The 24,075-nt window shown below is 42.0% G+C and overlaps 1 protein-coding gene across 1 annotated transcript in view; it reads right to left on the reverse strand.

Moving 5' to 3' along the window:
* DNAH11 (dynein axonemal heavy chain 11) overlaps nt 1-24,075 on the reverse strand; it is a 281,712-nt gene that overhangs the window by 204,083 nt on the left and 53,554 nt on the right. The window contains 11 exon segments of the mRNA XM_059728936.1: nt 186-308; nt 4,141-4,299; nt 7,391-7,474; nt 10,088-10,246; nt 10,723-10,809; nt 10,900-11,016; nt 18,680-18,902; nt 20,861-21,030; nt 21,129-21,383; nt 21,842-22,174; nt 23,372-23,767. Coding sequence (XP_059584919.1) covers nt 186-308; nt 4,141-4,299; nt 7,391-7,474; nt 10,088-10,246; nt 10,723-10,809; nt 10,900-11,016; nt 18,680-18,902; nt 20,861-21,030; nt 21,129-21,383; nt 21,842-22,174; nt 23,372-23,767 — 2,106 coding nt within the window.

Raw genomic sequence — 24,075 nt, forward strand, 5'->3', positions numbered from 1 at the left:
TACCACGCACAGAAGGCTAATTCAATGTCTATCTATCCAGTTTATTTTGTTCACTGTCTATATCAAATAAAACTGTTGCAACCCTGACTGTTCCTTTATGGATACATTTTTCAATCTACTTAAATAAACAGTAAAAAGGACTGTTGCAGTTAAATGTAACAGAAAGAGAAATGGGGCTGCTGTACCTTTTCAGTACCCAGCTCTTTCACTGCTTTGTTCACAATACTGTGGACTTCATCTTCCACTGTATGCAGTTGTAATCCCAACAAATCTGACAAGGTCGTGTCTTCAGTTACTGAAAAATTGACCTGTCAGAAAACAAGAGAGAAGCCATATCATAATTAAAAATAAATAAATAAATAAATAAAACATCTGATTGAGATCCGTAAGAGCAGGGGTGGGCCCTCGAGGCCATCCTATCTGGCCTGCCGGCCCCCTACGAGATTTTGAAAATTAATATTTCTCTGTCCTTGGTTCCTGTCAAAAATGACAGGAACCAAGGGCAGTAGGACTCAGGAGAAGCCCGGAGGGCTCCCGCAACAGCAGGGCCTGCCCGGACCCACCCCACCAGCTGAAAGCCCCAGCAGGGGCTTCTGGCCTGGGACCATGTGGCTGCGCCATGCCGGAAACTCAGGTAAGGGGGCAGAGAAGGACCCCGGGCAGAGAAGGGGCTGGGGGAAAAGCGGCCCCTCACCTGCCCTATGACTGGTACTCCCTGCTACAGCCACTCACAGCCTGTGTGGGGCTCTACTGAGCAGGCACTGCAGCCCCAGGTGGGCTGCAAGCGGCTGCAGCGCAGGGCACCGGGCAGGCAAGAGGACGCTTTTCCCACGCTCAGCACCAGCTTGTAACCTGCCCTTGCTGCCAGCCTTGGCCACGCAATGGGCTGCACACAGTGACAGCAGCTGCAGCCCCCCCGCTTGCTGCGCCAGGCAGCGTTTGCTGCTGCTGCCTGCCCGGAGCTCGCGTGCTGGGCAGTACAGAGGCGGTGGTGGCAAAAACACTCCCTGGCACAGCAAGTGGAGGGGCTGCAACTGCTGCAGCTGCAGAACAGTCCCGACGGGCAAGCCTGGAGCTGGTGCGGGGCCCGGGCTGGCCATGGGGGCAGGTTACAAGCTGGTGCTGACCACAGGGGAAAAGCGGCCCCTCCCCACCCCGTGGCTGGTGCCCCGCACTGCAGCCACTTGCAGCTCATGTGGGGCTGCCTGGGAGGGAGCACCAGCCATAGGGCAGGGGAGGGGCCAATTTTCCCCACAGTCAGCACCAGCTTCTTTTCTGCCAGTGAGCAAGGGGTCAGGGCTGCATGCTGCCCCCCCCCCCACCTGTACTGTGGGGCTGGGGGATACTGGGAGTGAACGGGCGCAGGAGCGTGGATCCCACATGGTGTCCTGGGGCCAGTGCCAGCAGGGCCCAGAGCACAGCAGCAGGGGTACAGGTTCCCAGAAGGCAGAAGCTCTATGGAGCCGGGCCAGCTCCCTCCTCTCCCTGCTGGTGCAGCCCAGCCCAGCTCCAAAGACCCCAGACAGTCTGCACCCTGTTCTAGGCCCCACTGGTGCTGGCCCTGGGACACTGGTCCCAAAATGGTGACCAGGGGGCGGGGCACCTGTAAAGGGGTGGGTCTACCCATGCGGCCCTCAGCAGCTTGCCAAACTGGGTAAGCGGCCCTCCGCCTGAAATAATTGCCTGCCTCTGCATAAGAGTATCAAAGTTAAGGTATAAAAAAATTTAAAATTTAAGACAATCATTGTTCTTTATATTACATCATCCATATGAGCACAGAAGCTCATCCTGTTTGGAGATCACTGCCCAATATCAACATCCATTCTCTAACGGGTCAGACTCAGAAACTGCCCACATGCTTTTCATGGCAGGAATGGTTTGCTGCCCACTACAGATCTTCACTTTTTCTAAGGATTACAGCTAAGCTTTTGTCATTTGTATGGTAACTATGTATTATCATTAGAAGAAAAAAGATACAAAAACAATGTCAATTTTAAAGAATCTGGTTTAAGAATATTTTTACAGAAAACATGTTTAAAATTCTTTTGTGACTTTCTGTTTTTGTCTTTCAACTTAGAGAAAAACAGATATTTTGGGACTAGTAAGGCTCTATGCAGAAGGCAACAGAAATACTTATATGCTTGCTTGTCTGCACTATTGGTAAATCTTCAGAATTAGCAAGTAAAGGCAAATTAAGATTGGTTTGTACAGCTTCCACTGAAGTTAGTGGAACTGCTTATATACAATTACTATTCTAGAAGTTCCATTTTCTTGTGCTATATTATCACTACCTCTTCTTCATTGTTATGCCCCATCCTTTCATGAACTCTAAACATTCAGTCTTCCTATTGTCTTGATTTAATCCAATCACTCAACTCTCTTAAAATTGTACTTTATTCTCATATTTGTAATTCAGAAGACATACTGCTTGACATGATTAATTATTTTGCACTTATTTGCATAAAAACTGGTATTTCATATGGAAAAATATTTTTTTCAGAGAAATTTTGGCAAAACTAGAAAAGAAAAAAGTCATGTTTTAAAAACCACCCCTAAAAATCTATTCTTCTTTGAAAAACAGCATTCATTTTTTTTTAACCTTGCAAGCCAAAAACAAATCTTAATTTTTTCCAGTGAAATTGGATTTTCCTTTCTGATCAGGTCTATCCTTGACATGTGTAGAATATGTACGTATCATTTCCTTTTCTGCCTTCCCTCTCTCTTGACTGTCTAGTGTCAGCATCTTAACTCATCTAGATACCCATTCTTGCAGCTTTTAGTAGTATACCCTTTAGTCATGCTCACATGGCCAGTCAGTCCCCTAAGCCTGGGACTGCTTCAGAGAAACAAGAACCAAGCCTGGAACTAGGCAATAGTTATGTCTTACAATATTCCTCAGGAGAATCTGAAAGCAAAGACAGGGAGCAGAGAGATCTCAGGACTACTATAAACCTGAAACGCTGTCTAATTGTTGGCTTGGGTACACAGAGTGGGAATGAATGGGCAGGTCTTATTTCTCAGCAGCAATCCCAGGATCAGCGGGCAGACAATATAGGCCCTCCTCTTCAGTCTAACACCTGCTAACCCTGGGTTTTCGACTAACTACATTTTTGTGACCTAGACAAAGGTATGCATTCAAAATGAGTGTACACATGTAACTATGTGCATGCCCAGCAAGTGTATAGCTTGTTGTGTATGCTCAGTGTGCATGTACACACTTACATTTCCATAGTACTGAGGAAACAATAGCTACTTATGTGTAAGTGGCATTTTTGGCACATACATGATTAGAAAGCTGCCATTTAGGGCATGTCCCAACAGGCATGCACATGCAGAAGCACATGTTTGTGCCACTGGTATTTGTTCCAAGACACACCTCTTGTACACGCATTCTGCTGCTGGCAAAATGACCCAGGTTGGGTAGGGGAGGCTGCGGCCAGCACCTGTGCTGCTCCCAGCAGCCTTGTTAGGGGTCCTGGGGACCTCCTGGGGCAGCAGCAGTGCTGAGTTGGCCACTTGGAGCCTGGTCGGCAGTCAGAGTGTTGCTCTGCCCGGCCAGGCTCTGGTTTCTGATGGCACATACTGCTGCTGTGTGCACCATACTGCTTTCTTTAAACGTGGGGTATTTTTTTTTTTTTTTTTTTATACTGGGAGCTCCCGATATCTACTTTTGCCACTGCGCTGCAAATATGCAGCCTGGCGAATGGGTGAACATGCCTCAAACTGCTCTGAGGTGCCACAAACCACATGTGCATGCTCGTAGGGATGTACTCTTAGATGTAAACAGAGAACCAGAATTTTACTTTTAATGGCTCCCTTCAAACACAATTTAAAAACAACCCCCCCCCCCCAACTTCTTTTACTGGTCTCCTTTGAGGGCAATATTGATCTTTAAAAATATTATAAATTAGGTTTCATGTTGTTTGAGTAAAAACTATAAATTCATTTCCTAAAGCAGAAAGTATTCTAATGATCCAGACATTCAAAACCCTCCTCTCTCTGTCCCAACAAGATATAATTCATTCATTCTTGGCACTAAAAATTTAATATACTTGATGTCAGGCACTTTACTGTATTGTACTGTAAATATACTCTGCTATATTGGTGGTAGGAGATGCCACTGGATAGGTGAATACTTACACCTGTCTTATTCATGAGCTGATACCAATGCCTCTCTCTTATTGCAGGATTCTGCAACTCTGATATTGCCTTCAATGATGTCATCAGGTTCTTCACAGTTAACTCTAGACCTATGTATATATCCCAGGAGCGAACTTCCTTATCTAATGACCACATTTCCTAAGAAACAGAATAAAAATAACAATTCATCCTCTGAAAAAGAATCATAAAAAGTTAGGGTACTCAAAGCAGGACCATCCTGAACTAGATAATTACAGCCAAGGCTTTGTCAAGCCAGGGCTTAAAAACCTCCAAGGATGAAGATTCCACCACCTCTCTAGGTAACCCACTCCATTGCTCCACCACCCTCCTAGTGAGAAAGTTTTTATCTAACGTAAACTTTCCTTGCTGCAACTTGAGCCCATTGCTCCTTGTTCTGTCATCCGTCACCACTGAGAACAGTCTAGCTCAGAGGTGGGAAAAATATGACCTACGGGCCAAATCTGGCCTGCCAAGCCATCTGGCCTGTGGGGCCCCTCCAAAAGACAATTATTACCAGCCCACAGCTGCCCCTCTGAAAGCCAGCGGAAGGCACAGGCTTTTAGAAGGTTGCATGCCATTGGATAGGGCTGACTCTGTGCCTCCACCTCCATGGGGATCCTGGCACCCCAGTTGGGAGCCCCACATAGAGGCACAGAGCCAGGCTGGCACAATGGCCCACAACTCCCCATGACTCCAACCAAGAGGAGTGGGAAGCCACACAATCAAGCTGGGCAAGCTCAGCGCCATCATATGTAGCTCCTGGCACTCCGTGTACTACTGGGCTGGACCAGGTTGGCTCCGTGCCTTGATGTGTGGCTCCCTGCTGGAATGATGGAAGCCCTAGATGGAGGCATGGAGCTGGCCCAGTCCAATGGTGTGTGGCTCCTGCCTGCAGCGCTGGGAGCCCTACCTGCTGGCTCGGAGTTGGTCCATCTCAGCTCGAAGATGCATACAAGTGGATCAAGCTAAACCAGGACAGGCCAAATCAGCTCTGTGCCACTACATGTAGGTCTTGGGACTCAGCTGGAGCCGCCCCACATGCACCCCCCAGCATCCCCCCCACAAATCCCACACACACCCACAGCCCCCCACAAACCCCATACCCACCCAAGCACACATCCACATCCCTGCACTAACCCCCCTCCGCATACATTCCACACACACCCACACCCTCCTCTTCCCCGCATACAATATACACAAGTAAGACTTTATTTGGAGCTATTATGCAATTGCCTCTATACACACTATACAAATGCATATAAATCAGGACAAAAATTTTTTTTGTAATAAAATTAAATACGGTATAGTAGATGTTGATTTTTTATTATACGATTTGTTTTTTTCCGGTTCCAAGATGGCAGCCCCCCCCCCCAAAAAAGGAGTACTTTGGGGGGGGGAGGGCCTAGGGGAGGGCCTTTTGGTTGCAAAGGTAAGGAGTTAGGGGCAGAACTTCTGGTCCCAAGATGGTAATCAGGGAGTGGGGCACCTGTCAAGGGGTGGGGCTTCCCTTGCAGCCCTCAACAGCTGACAAAAGTTGTTAAAGAGCTCTCCAGCTGAAATAATTGCCCACCCATGGTCTAGCTCCATCTTCTTTGGAACCACCCTTCAGGTAGTTAAAGGTTACTACCAAATCCCCCCCATAGTCTTCTTTTGTCCAGACTAAATAAGCCCAGGTCCCTTAGCCTCTTTTCATAAGTCATATGCCCCAACCCCCTCACAATTTTTGTTGCCCTCTATTGGGCTCACTCCAATTTGTCCACATCCTTTCTGTAGCGGGGGACCCAAAACTGGACACAATACTCAAGATGTGGCTTCACCAGTGCCAAATAGAGAGGAATAATTACTTCCCTCAATCTGCTGGCAACGCTCCTACTAAAGCAGTCGAGTATGCTGTTAGTCTTCTTGGCAACAAGGGCATACTGTTGGCTCACATCCAACTTATTGTTTACTATAACCCCCAGGGTCCTTTTCTGCAGAGCTGCTGCTTAGCCAGTTGGTTCCAAGCCTGTTGCATGGGATTCTTCCATCCTAAATTCAGGATTTAGCACTTGTCCTTGTTGATCCTCATGAGACTTTTTTTGGCACAATCCTCCAATTTGTCTAGGTCACTCTGAATCTCAGTCTTACCCTCCAGCATATCTACAACTACCCCCAGCTTGGTGTCATCTGCAAATTTGCTGAGGGTACAATCCATCTGATCTTCCAGATCATTAACAAAGATATTGAACAAAACTAGCCCCAGGACCAACTCCTGAGGCACTCCACTTGATCCCAGCTGCCAACTAGACATTGAGCCATTGATCACAACTGGTTGAGCCCGATGATACAACCAGCTTTCTATCCACCTTGCAATCCATTCATCAAATCTATGAATCTGTGAAAACTACTTGCCTGTAAGAGTCAATACCCTGACATAATGAGCGGCCACACAGGTACAAAAATGCAGCAGACTTAAGTGTTGTTTAGCAGTTAGCCAGAGCAGAATAATAATTTTAAAACTATGGTTTAAAAAAAACAGAGGGATTTACAGTGAATCCAATTCCTCTCTCTCATAAGTCGAAGTCAGGGGTAATGATGACACTGTTCAGAACTAAATTAATATGGGAGGCAAGAGGAGTCAGGCCCACTGAGCCTCTCTTTCACACGTAAGGTAGATCAATGCTTTATACCGTGTATAAAGGCAGAGGCCTACATTATGGTCCTGTCAATTCTCCTGTTTTCTGTCCAGTCTTCCTTTGTTGTATGAACCTATCCCCTCCCCTCTCTAGACCATCTACCCTCAAAGCGTTATTGATATTTTACACCAAAAAAAGATCTCATGTATAGGCAATGCCCTCATTTTGTGAATGAATATCTCCTGCAGGTTCCAGTATTTAAGAATTGCAGAACTCTCTCTCAGAAGAGAGCATATACACCTCTGCAAATTCCACTTTCAGTCTTTAAACTAATGTCTTTCATCTGCTGAAGTGCCATATAAACCTTGCCCTTTTTATTTTTTTTATATACTGCTTCAGTTAAAAAAAGTGACAGCATGATTGTACCTTGTACATCCACAGGGATATAAACCTAGGCCAGAGTATTAAATTATAAAGAAAAAAAAAAGTTCCAGAATGTTCAGCTTGGACAAAAGCAACAAATACTCCACAACATCACAAAGTGGGTGGGGAGAGTAAGAAAGGGGTGGCCCAGTGATAGATAAATTGTAGAAATGGACAGATATGGAACCTGCCTTGGCAAACCTTCTGAGCTCTACATCCATCTGTTCCACATTAATCTGTCTCCACTGGGTTTTAGTCCAATCATCAATGCTGCTCTGAAACAGTAAGTATAGATAAAAGTGTCAACAACATTTGGTGAAAACAAGCTAATGCCATATAATAGATAAATGGGTATAATAGGTAGGTCTAGCATTCACTGATAGCCCCAGTTCTTGAAATATTAACTTCACTTTCCAAGTCACATCACCCCTACCAAAACTACACTAAATAATCCATCTTCTTCAAGTGTAAAACTGAAGGCAGGTATTTAAAACATTTCATGCTTAGTCTCTGATAAGGCCAGAAAAGCTGCATGCACATGTAGTCTGTATGTACACAGAGTGCTGCATCAGTATCTCTACTTGCATACATATGACTTATCTCTACACAGAATATCCACACACAGCTATGAAATTAACATAAACTGCCACAAAGATGTATTCACGTGGCCTTTAAATTAACCATGATGAAGGGAGAAAAACCCTAACCATTTTATTATTTGTCTATCAGATAACTGCTTTCTTCAGGCAAGTAGAACTTTACAACATGCAGCTTTATATAAGTGGATCTACATTTATAGTCCAGTACTCAGTAGTTCACTTTTACCTGTAAGCTTTGTCTTTAAAATTCAGGATAAACTATATAACCTACTGTTCTAATGTATAACATGGCTACTACACATAATACCATTCAATATGAAAGGTGTACACTATATTATAACTTAGCCTCTCCCTATTTTACTACCCATTGTGAGACACCAAAGTGTGTACTGGTGTGATTAGGATATATATTCTCTGTTGCATAGATCATTGTGGAAATAGTTTAAGATTTCTGTAGTCACAGGTGAAATGCTAAAGTACATCCTCCAGGCTGTCAAGGAATAAAGGGCACTTATACATGTGACGGGGGTTTAGTCCTGAGGGTTCTATTCTATGACCTCTAAATTGAAACAGTGGGTTTTTAATTGAAACCCACCATTTCAATTTTTCCATCACATTATGGCTAGGGGCCTGATCCTTTTTTTTTTTCTGAACCAGAGACTGCCCACGGTCGGGGGATGAGCTGCCGGCAGGTTGAGTGGCCCCTGAGATGGCGGGGGGGGGAGGGGGGGGGAAGGCTGGCTGTGGTCCTTTCCTCAGTGGCTGTGGCAGCTCCTGGGGCTATCCCGGTGGTCTGCTAGCAGGCCAGGTGCTGCACCACCTCAAAGACAGGACCCAGCCCAATCCATCTGCCCCTCCTACCTGCCCAGGAAGCATCACCCGGTGGGCTTCCAGCAAGCGGGTTCAGGGAAATGTTGGACTGGTCCGGGTGATGCCTCCGAGCTGGGGCAGCACCTAGCCTGCTAGCAACCTGTCTGGGCAGCTCTGGGGGGTGCCGCTGCTGCAGAGAGAAGCATCAGGGTCCCCCATAGCTCAGGAGTCACTCAGCCCACAAGCAACTCGCCCCCTGGTCACAGCAGAGGTGGGCAGGGTCTGCCAAAAAAAGGATCAGGTGCCTGCTGAAAGCAGAAACAGCAAGGGGCCCACTCCTTTTTTTCAGTGGAGCCTGCCTGCCTTTCCTGCAGCTGCGGGGTGAGTGGACAGCTGCAATGCAATTGCAGTTTAGTTTTCAACAGTGCAAACTTATCTAAAACCCCCTGAACTGGTGCATATGTAATGTGTGATGCCATTAAGCCACACAAATGACATTTTCATCACATGTACATTGTGATGACCATCACGTGTACAAATGCCCAAAGTGTTTAAACATGTGTAGTGCAGTAGTTGTAACATTGTGATTCCCCTAAATGACACGTAGGATGAAATTATGCTCCTTTCTCCTTCTCTCTGGTTTCATAGATCTTGAGGGGTTATAATCAATTTAACTAAAGCCTTCCATCTCTTCCTGTTTTGCACAGCTTCTTCCACCTTATAGAATCTTCACCTATCTCTTACAGATCAGTTTCTACATTATCTGTCCATTGTTGTCTTGATCCACCTCCAAGATTGATATGCTCCACCTCAGCTTGCAAAATCTGCCTCTTGTCTTCTCTTGTCAGTCCTCATAAAATACCCTACTCATTTCATTCTCTCTCATGCTCTTTCTTACTCAGGATGTCAAGAGTTTACAGACCTTTATGGAGACCCGATGTCCTGAAATTATGGCCCCACTGAGTTCAATGCAAGTTTTGACACCGACTTCTGTGGGGGCAAATTTCACAGCTGTACAAGGTACAAGGTGTGGTAAAGTTAAGAAGATGGAATTAAGGGACTTATGACTTTTTACGTTTCTTTTCAAATTTACTGATGTAAATGTGTTTTCTGTGACTGTTTTAACACTGAATTTCCTTTAACCTAACCTTGAATTTTCTTGCTTTCTGCATTTAACTACTTTAACAATGTTATTTTCAAGTCGTTGTTTTTGTCACTGATCATATATCATTATGATCATAACTTCAGTTTAAGATTTCATGCTTGGGGGTCGATTTAATTAAAATAGAGTAGAGCAATATTTTTATCTCAATATTTTCTTTAAAATGTGGCATCTGTCTTTTAAAGAAAAATGTTAAGTGTTAACAAAATTCAACAAGTATGTCAGCTCTAAAACGTTTTATATAAAAGTGTAAATACAGCAGAATTCAGAATAAATTTTCCTTCTGTAATACTTTCTTAAATAACAAAACCTCTTACTGTAACATAAATATTAATATCCCACACTTCCTTCAGCAACTGTATTTCTTTGCGGCATTGTTTCATTTGTTTGTAATCTGAAACAACCACTTCAAACAAGTTTGCAGCTTCTCGCATTAGTAACATTTCTTCTTCCAGTGCCTCAAGTTCCCGATTTGCCTTGAAGAGAAAAAGAACACTCATCACTGTAATTACTAGATAGGTAAGCTCAGAAAGACAGTCAAATCAGTACATCTGAAAACAGAAGCCTATTGCAACTCCTACAGAAATGTTTTTCTTTCAGTCTAATATGTCAAAGGACTACCAACAGTATATTTGTAATCATACATAAGGAATGTGATATATAATTTTAAGCACATTATATATATCACTGTTGTATCTGTTTTAATGGAATAAATACGCATTTCTGACTCACTGGGCAATCGGTGAAAGAAAAAAAAACCCATGCAAGGTGGTGTTGATACTTATGTAAAGATCTACAGATTGGTAAATTTAAGATTTAACTTCTATGTGTCTAAGAGTTTCATGCCAAATAGAAAATGCCCATTTATTTTAATATGTAAATTGAAACATCTTTAAATTTTGTACTGAAAGATTACTAGAAGAATATGCACTTCTGGAGATTTTCCTTTTACCTTATCAAGAAGAACATATGGATTTTTTTCAGCAAAGTGAAAGGGAGCTTTCACTTTAAATCTTTCTCTGAATTCCATCTGCTTTCCCTAATGAAAGAAATTCACACAAATAAATTCTGTCAATGATCCTGTTCTCATCAGAACACATTAGAATTCTGAGTTCGGAATTTATCTTACATCAAACAAACCACATTTTTTTCTTATAACTGTGACCTCAGCAGTCTGAAGAGGAGCTACTACATGCTTTACAGACAAGGCAATTTTTTTTGTGGCATTCCACTTTTCAGGCAAGTCCTGTTAAACAAAGGAATATTACATATTAGGAAACTTGAACATTTAAACGCAGTACAATATCTCAGTTAAAAACTACATACTGGTACAAATAAAAAACTATCCAATATTTATGGAACAGTTCATCTTTATTGTTCTTATATTCTAATTAGCTATTTCAGGCAAAGTAATTGGGTTACTTATATTAAGTAGTAATTTTTGCGAAGTGGGATTAATTTTAAAAGCTACAACATAATGAGTGTAATGAGGTTTGTTTGGTTTCTTGGGGGGTTTTTTGTTTTTTTTTTTTACAAACATTATACTAAAATATTGTGCTGAGTACATCCTTCACAGTAGCTAGAACGTTCAACTCTCACTGATGCAATACTTAATAGGTACCACTGGATGGGAGATGATTTTTCCATCCGCTAAGTTTTTCAAGATTTCAAAATTTTTCTGCACCAAGTTGAGAGCAAGAGTGAGCAAGACAGTGAGAGTGAGTGTGCGCACCTTACATGTCTCCAAAAAAAAAAAAAAAAGAAACTTCAACCCATCTATCCAGCCCAGTCAGTAACTGTGAAAGACCAAGGCCTTTATCAGGCAGAGCAAGAAATACAGCTATTCTAGGGTAGGTATCAGTGTCGGTATATTTTTGCTATAGCTCCAGAGGTAGAAATTTAAGCTGCAGACGATGACAAGTGTCTCAAATGTAAGTCATTACTAGGTCATTCAAACAGGGGAATCAACAGGTAGTTGCATATGATGCTAAGCACTTCCCTCGCTTGAGTGTCATTGGTTATAGAAGCTGGTGTGCCTTAACCATGTTAGTGTTATGGACCTCTAGGCTCAGAACCTTTAACCACTAGTTCAGGGTCCATAGTATTTATAGTGCAGAAATGGCTATAGAACTAAATCCAAACTAAAATCCATTATACTACATAAACACAAAGCAAATACCACTCCTCAACCAAGTTAACAGAAGTTAGCTAATTTCTTTCAAAACCCATAGGAAGAAGCAGTTTGGAATAAAATATGGGAGGGAAACCATAAGTAGTGCATAATTTTCTGGAAATTACTGCAAGATAATGCAGTAATTTGGTAAACTGTAAAGAAGACATTATAATTTTGAATCTTTGGGGCAAGTAAACACAGTTAGGCTAATAATTGTACACTCTGCTAAAGTAAGTGTACAAAACCAAATAAGAAAATGACCTTTTGTAAACACAGATAACATGAGATTTAGCTCTTCTTTCAAATGCATTCCAAATTGACACAAATTAATGGTGAAAGATATTATTTATGGTTTTCTACTTTTCCATATTCAATCCTTCTTAGGCCTTCAAAAGTCACTGTGTTCTGCATCTTCCAATACAAGGTCAAAAAGGGTTCTGGTTTTCTTCTCGTGTTTGAAGATAAATCTTTTCCGACATGGATGTTCCCATCTTGAGCAGGATGTTGGACTAGATGACCAAAGTGCTGCACCTAGGGAGGAAAAATGTCCAGCACACCTACTGCCTAGGAAATGACCTGCTCGGCAGCATGGAAGCAGAAAGGGATCTTGGAGTCCTAGTGGACTCCAAGATAAAAATGAGACGTCAGTGTGTCAAAGTCATCAGCAAAGCTACCTGCACTTTATCATGCATCAGCAGATGCATGACAAACAGAACCAAGGAGGTGATACTTCCCCTCTATCGGGCACTGGTCAGACCGCAGTTGGAATACTGTGTCCAGTTTTGGGAGGCGCACTTCAAGAGGGATGTGGATAACCTGGAGAGGGTCCAGAGAAGGGTCACTCGTATGGTTAAGGGCTTGCAGACCAAGCCCTACGAAGAGAGACTAGGGCACCTGACCTCTTCAGCCTCCGAAAGAGAAGGTTGAGAGGCGACCTTGTGGCTGCCTATAAATTCATCATGGGGGCGCAGAAGGGAATTGGTGAGGCTCTATGCACCAAGGCACCCCTGGGGATTACAAGAAATAATGGCCCTAAGCTAGCAGAGAGCAGATTTAGACTGGACATTAGGAGGAACTTCTTCACAGTTAGAGTGGCCAAAATCTGGAATGGGCTCCCAAGGGAGGTGGTGCTCTCCCCTACCCTGGGGGTCTTCAAGAGGAGGTTAGATAGGCATCTGGCTGGGGTCATCTGAGCCCAGCACACTTTCCTGCCTATGCAGGGGGTCAGACTTGATGATCTATTGAGGTCCCTTCTGACCCTAACATCTATGAATCTATGACCTCCTGAGGTCTCTTCTAGCCCTATTTTTGTACAATTGTAACAGGCAAACATCAATCCCCTGGATCATGGTGTACACATAAGAGTTATAATAACATGACAGCTGAATTTTCAAGAGGGGGAGGAAGGAGGACCCAGGCAACTATAGGCCAGTCAGTCTCACCTCCATCCTTGGCAAAGTCTTTGAAAAAATTATCAAGGCTCACATTTGCGAGAGCCTAGCAGGACAAATTATGCTGAGGGGAAACCAGCACGGGTTTGTAGCAGGCAGATCATGCCTGACTAATCTAGTCTCTTTTTATGACCAGGTTACGAAACGCCTGGACACAGGAGTAGGGGTGAATGTCGTATACTTAAACTTCAGGAAGGCCTTCGATACAGTATCCCACCCCATACTGGTGAACAAGTTAAGAGGCTGTGACTTGGATGACTACACAGTTTGGTGGGTGGCAAATTGGCTAGAGGGTAGCACCCAGAGAGTCGTGGTGGAGGGGTCAGTTTTGACCTGGAAGGGTGTGGGCAGTGGGGTCCTGCAGGGCTCGGTCCTCGGACCGATACTCTTTAATGTCTTCATCAGCGACTTGGACGAGGGAGTGAAGTGTACTCTGTCCAAGTTTGCGGATGACACAAAACTATGGGGAGAAGTGGACACGCCGGAGGGCAGGGAACAGCTGCAAGCAGACCTGGACAGGTTGGACAAGTGGGCAGAAAACAACAGAATGCAGTTCAACAAGGAGAAATGCAAAGTGCTGCACCTAGGGAGGAAAAATGTCCAGCACACCTACTGCTGCCTAGAAAATGACCAGCTGGGTGGCACGGAAGTGGAAAGGGATCTTGGAGTCCTAGCGGACTCCAAGATGAACATGAGTCAGCAGAGTGACAAAGCCATCAGAAAAGCTAATGGCACTTTATCGTGCATCAGCAGATGCCTGACGAATAGATCCAAAGAGGTGATACTTCCCCTCTATCGGGCGCCAGTCAGACCGCAGTTGGAGTACCGCGTGCAATTCTGGGCACCGCACTTCAAGAGGGATGCGGATAACCTGGAGAGGGTCCAGAGAAGGGCCAATCATATGGTTAAGGGCTTGCAGACCAAGCCCTACAAGGAGAGACTAGAGAACCTGGACCTTTTCAGCCTCCGCAAGAGAAGGTTGAGAGGCGACCTTGTGGCTGCCTATAAGTTCATCACGGGGGCACAGAAGGGAATTGGTGAGGTTTTATTCACCAAGGCGCCCCCGGGGGTTACAAGAAATAATGGCCACAAGCTAGCAGAGAGCAGATTTAGACTAGACATTAGGAAGAACTTCTTCACAGTTCGAGTGGCCAAGGTCTGGAACGGGCTCCCAAGGGAGGTGGTGCTCTCCCCTACCCTGGGGGTCTTCAAGAGGAGGTTGGATATGCATCTAGCTGAGGTCATCTAGACCCAGCACTCTTTCCTGCCTATGCAGGGCGTCGGACTCGATGATCTATTGAGGTCCCTTTCTGACCCTAACATCTATGAATCTATTTGTGGCTGACATGCCCAATTCAAGAGCAACACAGCTTGTTACAGTTTCATGCATCCATCTGTTGTCCAAGTTGGAGTCCAAATTTACAGCATGCTGTTTTCTTCTTTCTCGGTTTGCTTCCATCCTCTGGACCAAAGCTGAATCATGTTGAGCTGCACCCAGTAGCAGAAGTTCCCTCCAGATCAGATGGGATTCTCTGCACTCCTCCCAGCTTTCCACACTGATGTTGAACAACTTCATATAATTTTTGCACACATTGTGGTACCTCCATAGAGGGCGGCGCTGCTTTCTAGAGCCATCTCAAATCTCATTATTCACTATATTCTTAGGGATATGGTCTTCTCCCATTCTCCTGATATGGCCAATCCATCACAGCCTTTTCTTCTTGATAGTGGTTTCTAAGTGTGTCACTTCTGTGTGCTCCATTACCTCTGTGTTTGGTATTCTGTGTTCCCACTTTATTTTCAGGATCTTACATGGACATCTCATTGGAAAGCTTTTCAGTCTCTTGATATACCTAGCATATGTAGTCCATGTTTGTAAACCATAAAGCAGGGATGACAGCATACAAGTCTCAGTTGTATCTTCACCTCAGCTGACAGTTTGCTTTTATTCTGTGTACATTTCTGTAATAGCCTGAAATTCTTAGTTGCTTTTCTGATTCTGTTAGTCAGTTCACTCTGAAGGTCAAGATTCCTGCTCATTGGAGAACCCAAGTAGCAAAAACTGTCAATGACACCAAGAGATTTATCCTCTAGAGTGATGTTGGGTATTGGTTCTTTCACCCCTTGTTACATGAATACAGTCTTCTTGAGACTAATTACCATCCTGAAACTCTTGCATGATTCAGAAAATGTGCATAAGAGATTTTTCAGGGAAGATTCATTGTGGGCAACTAAGGCTGTGTCATCCGCAAACAGGAAATCTCTCAGAACCGCCAAAACTGCATGGACTTTCAAGACATTTTTTCACCTAGAGATTTTAGCCTAGGGAGCATGATGCGAGTGACAATTTTTCCAACAATGTTCAACAGAGAAATCTCTCTACAGTTGTCACAGTCGCTTCTATTCCCTTTGTTTCTGCAAAATTGTATGAACCAAGCATCTTTGAAATCTTATGGTACCACTTCCTCTTTTCAACATGGCAGTATAACTTCATGGATCTTTCAAAGTCATTCATCATTAGCACATTTGTAGATTTCAGCAGGTGAACAGCCTTTGCTAGAGGCCTTGTTCCCAGAAAAATCGATTTAATGGCTTTCTGCAAATCTTCTAATGTAGGCTCACTGTCTAAATCCACTATAGCTTCAAGCTGTGGTAATCCTTTGAGCTCTTCCTGTTTGACTGCAGTCTCGCTAGAGAATATAATTTCACAGCATTCAATCCAATGCTCAAGTTTTTGTTTATTAGTAATGGCATTCTGTTTAAGTGGTTGTATGGCTGTAGTTAAATGATTTACATTGGAGTACATCAGAACGAAATGCAACCCAAGTCTTTTTTTAGGCATATACATTCTAGCCTGGAGTTAAGTCAGATTCATGAAGAAGTAAAATATGGGTTGAAAGTAAAAATTTATAAATTTATATAATTTATAAATAGATCCGTCAGGTATGGTTAAGTCTAAAGGTCACTCCTTGCTATGGAACCTTTGTAAAACATACAGACCGGGGGGGGGGGGGGTGTCAGTAAATGACAAAACAAACAAACAAAAAGACTTTTGCTACTTTTCTGTAGATGAGGAAAGGTCCCATGGGGAGCTATGCAGTCCAGCTCCACAGAACATTAACAGTGCTACGAAAACTGGCCCATCTCTCAGAGTTGTGATTAACACCAGTGGGGATGATGGAGATAAGCAGCAGATGGCTGGAAATCCTGCCTAAATTTCCCATGGCAAGCTGTTTAAAAAGGAAAGAGGACAGGAAGCAGTAGTATGAACAACAGCAGCTGGAGGGATGCAGCCAAAGGAGGGCTGGAGGATAAGTAACTTAAGCATGTGGTCTCATGAGCTTGCATTACATTACCCAGTAAGAATCGTTCACAGTTTAAAAGGGAAAGAGACGACTCTGATGCATAAACGAAAAGCTGAAGTTGGCACAGAGTCTGGGTAGGATGACAGCAGCTGGCAGCAGTTTTGCTTGTACTGACAGAAAGGAAACGCAGAAAAGGGAACGAAATATGACTTCAAAAGCAGTGCAGACCAAGGAAAGGCATGAAAGGGAGGTCTATACAGAGCAAGGTAAAGCCATACAGATATCCCAAGCAAGCTCTGTCCACACTTGCTCTAAAACAGGAAACAGAATAGTTGTGTTAGTGCAATACTGTACACAGATGAATAAACTCTGCGAGATTCCCCCTTCTGGAGCTATCAAATGCAGTGAGCATCTTGGTACAGTTCTGTTTGCACCAACAAAACATACTCAAAGGTGCCTCAGTCCCACACTAAGGTACTGAGGGACTGTAGAATTATGTGTGGTTGATGAAAGTGATTGTTGCTGCTAAAGCAGATGTTAGTTACCAGCGCTGAAAACATTACTAAAGTGAATTCCTGCCTCCCTAAAGGCAGAAGGAGAGGCTTTCCACACCTCAGAATAAATAATGGGAGCTCAGAGACCACTACCAGTTAGGAAGTTCCCACCCATAAATGAAACTGAAAATAAATAGGAAAACCCAAGCTAAGTTAAATGAGAGCCTAACCTCAACCATTAACTTTACTGAAAACTCTGCAAAAATAACTTCTTTCCAAAAATGCTAATGTAAACAAACAAAAAAAGTTTAGCTTTTGTTCTAGTCTAGTGGTCACCAACCAGTTTATCTCGATCTACTGGTCGATCATGGAGCCTCTGATAGTCAAATCTCAGTCTGTCAGAGGTTCCACAATTGGGAGCAGTAGGACACACGGGGCTGGACTGAGCCACACCCCCTGCCACCCAGGCCAGGCTGGATGAGTGGGGTCAGAGCCTGGGCGGCTTGTCTGGGAGGCAGCGGGGTGAGGTGGGGCAGGAGGCGGTAGATCCTGGGGCGCCCTTTACTTACAAAAACTGATCTTCACCATAAAAAGGTTGGAGACCACTGTTCTAGCCCATTCTAACTTGGCTTTTAAACACCTCAAATTGTATTTTTGTATTGACATGTGAAGTTTCAAATATCTTATGTTTCTGATGAAAACTTTCCTTAAAACAATTTCATATTGTAGGCTTTAAAATTTCATGGACAAAATGTTACTAATGAGAAATTGGTAAGACGAGGGAAATACTTTGAAAAACTTGTCTGCAATAACAGAATGTTAGAGAAAAGGTATCTTCCCTGATCTGCTGTTTTGGATTCTTGTATTTTTGTTTTTTTTCTTTTTTTTTACTTCTTGTATCTATTGGATGGCCAACTGGACATTGGGTTGAAAAAAACCCAACAACTATAACATCCATATAGTTTTGAGCCAGCAGACTGCATCCTCTCCTATCAATTACACCTTTTCTACAATAATTCATGCATATATAATCTTCAAGTATGATTATTGCAACTCATATCTAGAACTGAAATCATCCAACCTGACAAACCTGCAACAGGTACAAGATGAAGTAGGTTGCTTAACACCATATTCCAGTTTGAGTGCTCTGCTCTCTTCACTGGCTGCCTACAGAATCCAGAATCTAGTTTAAGGTTTCAGCCCTGATAGTCAAAATCTTTCATGAAAATAGATCTACCTATTGAAGAGCTTCTTCCTTTTTCAACGGCTATAACAGAAATATGTCCCTGAAACTGGAAGGTCAAGTAATATATTAACTAGAAGCCTGCACTCACAAGAGCTGGACTTAGTCTCAGAATTCATTTCCTAGAGACAGAAATAACCTTGGACTTCATCATGTTCAGAAGTAAATGCAAAAGTTGTCTCTCTGCAAGATACTCAGGTTATGTTGGCCATAGATGGAGTACTATTTTAAATCTTACAGTACCTCTAGTAGGACATAAACTTGTTCTGGCATCTTATGTCCATAGCTTTCCAACAGCGCAATGGTTTCTTTCAGAGGTTCAAAGAGCTCATCTGTAGCTATCTGCCTGTCTCTCACAGCCAGAAGGTGTCCAAGAATTTCTACTAGTCCATTATAATCTCCTTTTAGCAGCTGTCTTTTGAGTCCAGCATCAGTCACTTTTATAAATTCTTCTAAATCAGTCAGACTATCAAAAAAGAGAGATGCAATTTTTTTCTTTGAAAATCCTTTTCTATATAAATGTAAATGAATATATGAGATGTTAAACTGCCACGTTTTCTCACCTATAACATGCACCTTTACCCACAAAATTTGGGGTGCATTTTTTAAGTGGGGAAGCTGATTTTCTGACTGAAAGGAGCACCATGCTTGTATTCCTGCTCCATAGTGCAACAGATATTACATTACTATTCAGGCAGCTGAAGGAATTATTTGACTTAATGGCTCAATGTTCTTCACTCCTCAGGTGTTAATGATTATTTCTCCTTTTTAATGGTCTTGACGTTCCACTAAACCAAACTAACCTTCTTCAGGGCAAATTTTGCTGTCAGTTAACTGCCCCCAGTTTTTCTCCTCCTATTTTACAGCCCTGGAGAGTCGTTAGCTTTCTGAAAATCATAGATCCATCCAGGGAGAGCAATTTTCAGCAGCAGCTAGGTTTTAGTATTAGTTAAGTAAGAAGGGGAGGTTGAGTCAGCTGATGATTAGGCTCTGTCCTTGCTCTATGAAGCTATAACTCTAGAAAAAAAAATCTTCATTCTTTCAAAAATAAGGCACATATTACATTCCAGGGCATGCTGTATGTGAGAAAATATGGTACTTTGCTTTAGGCCCCTCTATCAGGCATTAAATTTATCACACAATGTGTTAACCATGTGACAAATGGTAACTTGGCACATGTTCAAGTGTTTTATCCTGCCTTAAATTGGTAAACCAGCCAAAAAGATACTCCATACGTGTTGGAACATCCATAGCACCTTTGTGCCTTAAACTGAATGTGTGGCAGGGGACCTAATGGGCACCCCCTCCTTCCCAGCAAGTTTAAACTCCTGCTTTACATGGGCTGCTCCACGTGTGAGTTTACAGGTGCTGGGTAGGGGGAACCGATGGAGGGAGCCTCTCAAGCGCTGGAATCGGGGATCAGATCCCGTAACACCATGAAACTAATGTCTTCCCCTGGCCTCAGGGTTATCTATGTTTTACATATTTGTTATCTTGGGGCCATGTTGCACATTACACTTGCATTGTGCTAAATGTCCTTAAAATGCAAGCGACCGTGCATCCAAACTGTAAAACACATGCTAAGTGTGATCATATTGTAGCAAAATTATGACTTTCTGCACAAGAAATACCTCCAAATTGTATTATGCAACACGTTCAGCTATCATCAGATCAATCCATGGAAATAAGAGGAATTTTCAGTCCTCACCCCTCTGCTTTATTAAATCTCCAAGTGGCATAAGGGAAGCCATAAATGTCAAAAGAAAGGATCCTGGATCTTTCACTTGTCAGGTTCCTCCAGGATCAAATTGAAAGCCAGATGACTGCAGCCCTGGAAGGTTCCAGCCCCAGCACCGCACTGGAGCCAGTTCAAGGCTGGTGTGGTGCTAAGGCTGGGACCAACAATAGCAAGCTGTGCATGTTAGAGATTGTAATAAGCATTACTGTGTGACTGCTCAGAACGTTCTAACTTTAATACTGCACATATTTAACACATCCTAAGTGTCCTATGCAACTAGAGCCTTAAACCAGTGTTGACCTGACATCCTGTGGTACTAAGCCCCTGCAGTTCAGTTTGACCTCACTGGGATTCACATGTGCTCAGCTGTATAAAAATAAGACTATTTACATCACATGTGAAATCATGGTTAAAAGGATTGCCATGTTGTATGAAAAAAGTATTAGTGACCTTATTATAACCTAGCTTTAATAGCGATGGATACAAATTATAAATTAGTTTCACTAGCACAAATTCTGCCCAGATTTACAGAAAGTCAAATAAGTTTACAGAAATGGGTATACCTTTGCAGGGAGTGTAAATCAGGGCAGACTTCAGTTCATTAAAGCATTACATGATTATCGCTGTTGATAAGCAGAAAAATAGGAGGTTACAGTAATTGTAGGTCTGATACAACATATATTTACCTTTCAGTGACAAATCTCAAAAGATGTTCCTTGAACATCCAGCTCCATTTCTTAATAATATTTAACAATCTCATTTTGAAAGGCTTCATATCAACTTTAAACCAGCTTTCAAAAATTCTGAAGTCTTCAAACTTGCTCATCTGAATGTAAAGATTCTCATAAATGTCAATCTAGAGAAGATAAAAGATATATTTTATGTAGATACTCTTCCAAATTTCACTCAGATATGAAGTTAGTTAAAAACGCATGTGTATGTTCATTCTCTTGCCTGCTTTTTAAACTGTTCCGTAGTAGGAGGCTGTTCAGGCACTCCATTATCGGCATGAGCTTCAATCTCTTCAGTTGTTAAAACATGTCCATACAATAGAAACTGCTTCATAAACTCAGATCTATCATCTATCCACAGATAGGCATAAGTGTCAAGAGAATTTCTGTAGTCCAGGGCTTTACTGGTAACATCTGCCACTCTGTTCAAAATCTCCTGTCTGATTTCACATAACTCTGACATATTATCCATATCATTCTAGGCAGAGGGGAAAAGCAGTTGTTTATGCAGCAGTAAACTAAATATATTAAGTAGTATACTCATTATATAAATACAAACAATTAGCTACTCTACATTTGCTATGTAATGCAAGACTGAGAAATGACACCCTACTCTTCCTCACTTCCATTAAAAACTATTCATAAACAATTTATATATCTGCTTAATACTGGGCCATACCCAGTAAATCCTAAAAACAAAGTAATTTAAGCCGAAGGAAATATTTTGCAAATCATTCCATTAAAATTACTCAGAATCTCATGCAATTTTCACAATTTAAGTCTCCAGTTTATTGGATGGGCTTGTCAGGAAAAAAAGATTACAAGAACCAATGCTTTTTGCAAGTTATACATTAATTTGCAGAACTCAAATAACTGAACTGCCATTTTACAATTGAATCTATTGTTCCTTTATAGAAGACAAAGTTATAAAAATACCTGATAATGTTCTATTTCCAGATGTGCTGCTACTCTTTTTATCTGGGCAGATATTTTGAAAATATTGCCCAAAAGTTCATCTATTAGGTCATAAAAGCTATCTCCAGCACCTCTGTCCAATGAAGGTTTAAACTCAATCTCTGGCCCGTTAAGAATTATTTGTGCCTGAAAAAGTGGAACAGGCTTCCGATTTTTCTCAGTATTCTCCAAGAAATAATCTAAATTATGCATTATAGAATTAAATAAACCATCAACTACAATATCATCAATATACTCTATATAAATCTTCCAAGAATCTGAAGCAGAATCAGCTTTGAGGAGCTTTAAGTTGTCCTGGAAAAACAGAACACAAAGAAGAATAAAAAATAGTTAAAACAATTTAATTAAACAAGCATCTAGCATAAATTAGTCTTCATTCAAAACATATCTGCTTCTATTCTCTTTCATTTAGTAGGGACAAAGAGTAAAACAAGACTCCAGTGACACCTATTGTACCAAGTAGAACCCCAGTATTGAATTTTTAACTGCCTGGAGGACCGGTTTGACACACTCTCCACTTCAGTGGAAGTCAATATAAAAGAAAGGCACCTCTTGCATGGATCAGACTGGAGATCAGAACACAAATTATTATATTAAATTGCAATTTTGGTGGAACACTCCCATTTTGAAAGAATACCTCTGCATGCTGCAGCAGCACATCACTGCTTGTTCTGCACTCCAGTATCATCCCTTTAGATCCAGCTAAATATGACATACTGAAAAACAAAAAAATCCTTATCCAGTCCCATTCTTAATTAAAAGCAATGTTTTTTGTACCAGAGTAAATACAGCTAGACTAGAATGTGGACATGATGATGTTCCCAAATTAGTGGTATTACAAATAATGGTAATAAAGCAAAAATATTTAGGAAAAAAGAAAAAGATGCAATAAATTGGCGTGAGTAGGGGAAATATTTTTTCAGAAGAGGATTTGATTCAGAATTACTTTCTTGCAGATCATCAGTAGTCATGTAACACAGCAGCTGATATTTAGGGACTTTAATGTTTTATTGACCATTGATAAACAACAGGAAAATTAAACACTTTTGATTGTGTGTGCATATTTAGGCAGATAACTCAAGCAATCTTCAAAATTTAGAACAAAATATTTCAGAATATGTCTTCTGCAAAATGGAACAGCTCCAGCTGCAGAGGTGACTGCCTATGGAAATCACAAGAAAAATTTAGTTCAAGGAACCATGGTAATGAAATTGAAGTCTTTATATGGTAGTTATAAAAAGATTTATCCTGTCTTCATAATTAATAAGCTAATTAAATACACTATATATTTGTTCAGTTAAATACTAACAATTTGCAGACTAGGAGGCTAAACATTTAGCTCTTCTTCTGTCACTACAAATATAGTTTACTAGTCAGCAACTGAAATGCATTCTTTATCAGATACAGATTGTATGATTATGAATAATCATCACAAGAATTGTGTATTACTCACTCCTTAAATTAGAGGCTCAGTTAAAATGTACTTATTACCTCTACAAGCTTATGGATCCGGATGCTATCTTCTTGTAGCAGTTTGTATTTCTTAGCAATTCTGTCTCCTTTGTCTTCCAGATTTAGCAAAGCTGCTTTCTTATCATCTTTCCTGGAAAACAGTGTGTGCTCTGTCCATGCGTTCATAATTTGCTGAATTGTTTTAATGTTTTCTTTTGACTGTTGAACTCTCTGCTCCAAGTGACGCACTATCGTTTTTACTTGCTCAGTGTAGTCCCAGCAGTTCTCTTTTTGCCATGTAAATACTACTTCTGCTTTTTTTAGCTGATCATCAATAGTCCTCAGTTCATTTTCAGTCAGGGGATATTCCACTTCCAGAATAGTCTGCTTAAGCTTGTTGTACCACTGAACAATGAGTTCAAGGTTTCCAATGTACTATTTTCATAGAAAGATAGTCATGCATTAAAACACTCAGTGCAAGGCCCCTGATGTTATATGAATGTCTAGGTGCCCCTTAATATGTACAGAGCACCTATTCAGTGGTGTCTTCACAGTAGAAGGGAAGGCCTTAAATAGACCAGCTTTCAATGGGCTACTGGGGAGTCTGGCATGAGACCAGAGAACGTATTGGATCCACATTCTGACAAAATTCCAGCCCCCCGAAGCACCTGCACAGTTGGCATGTAGCAACAGTGCCCAATATTCCAAACTTCACTCTGCCCCACGGGTTCCCTGTTTCAGGG

This window comes from Alligator mississippiensis, chromosome 5 (genome assembly GCF_030867095.1).
Source record: "Alligator mississippiensis isolate rAllMis1 chromosome 5, rAllMis1, whole genome shotgun sequence".
Classification (NCBI taxonomy): Eukaryota; Metazoa; Chordata; order Crocodylia; family Alligatoridae; genus Alligator; species Alligator mississippiensis.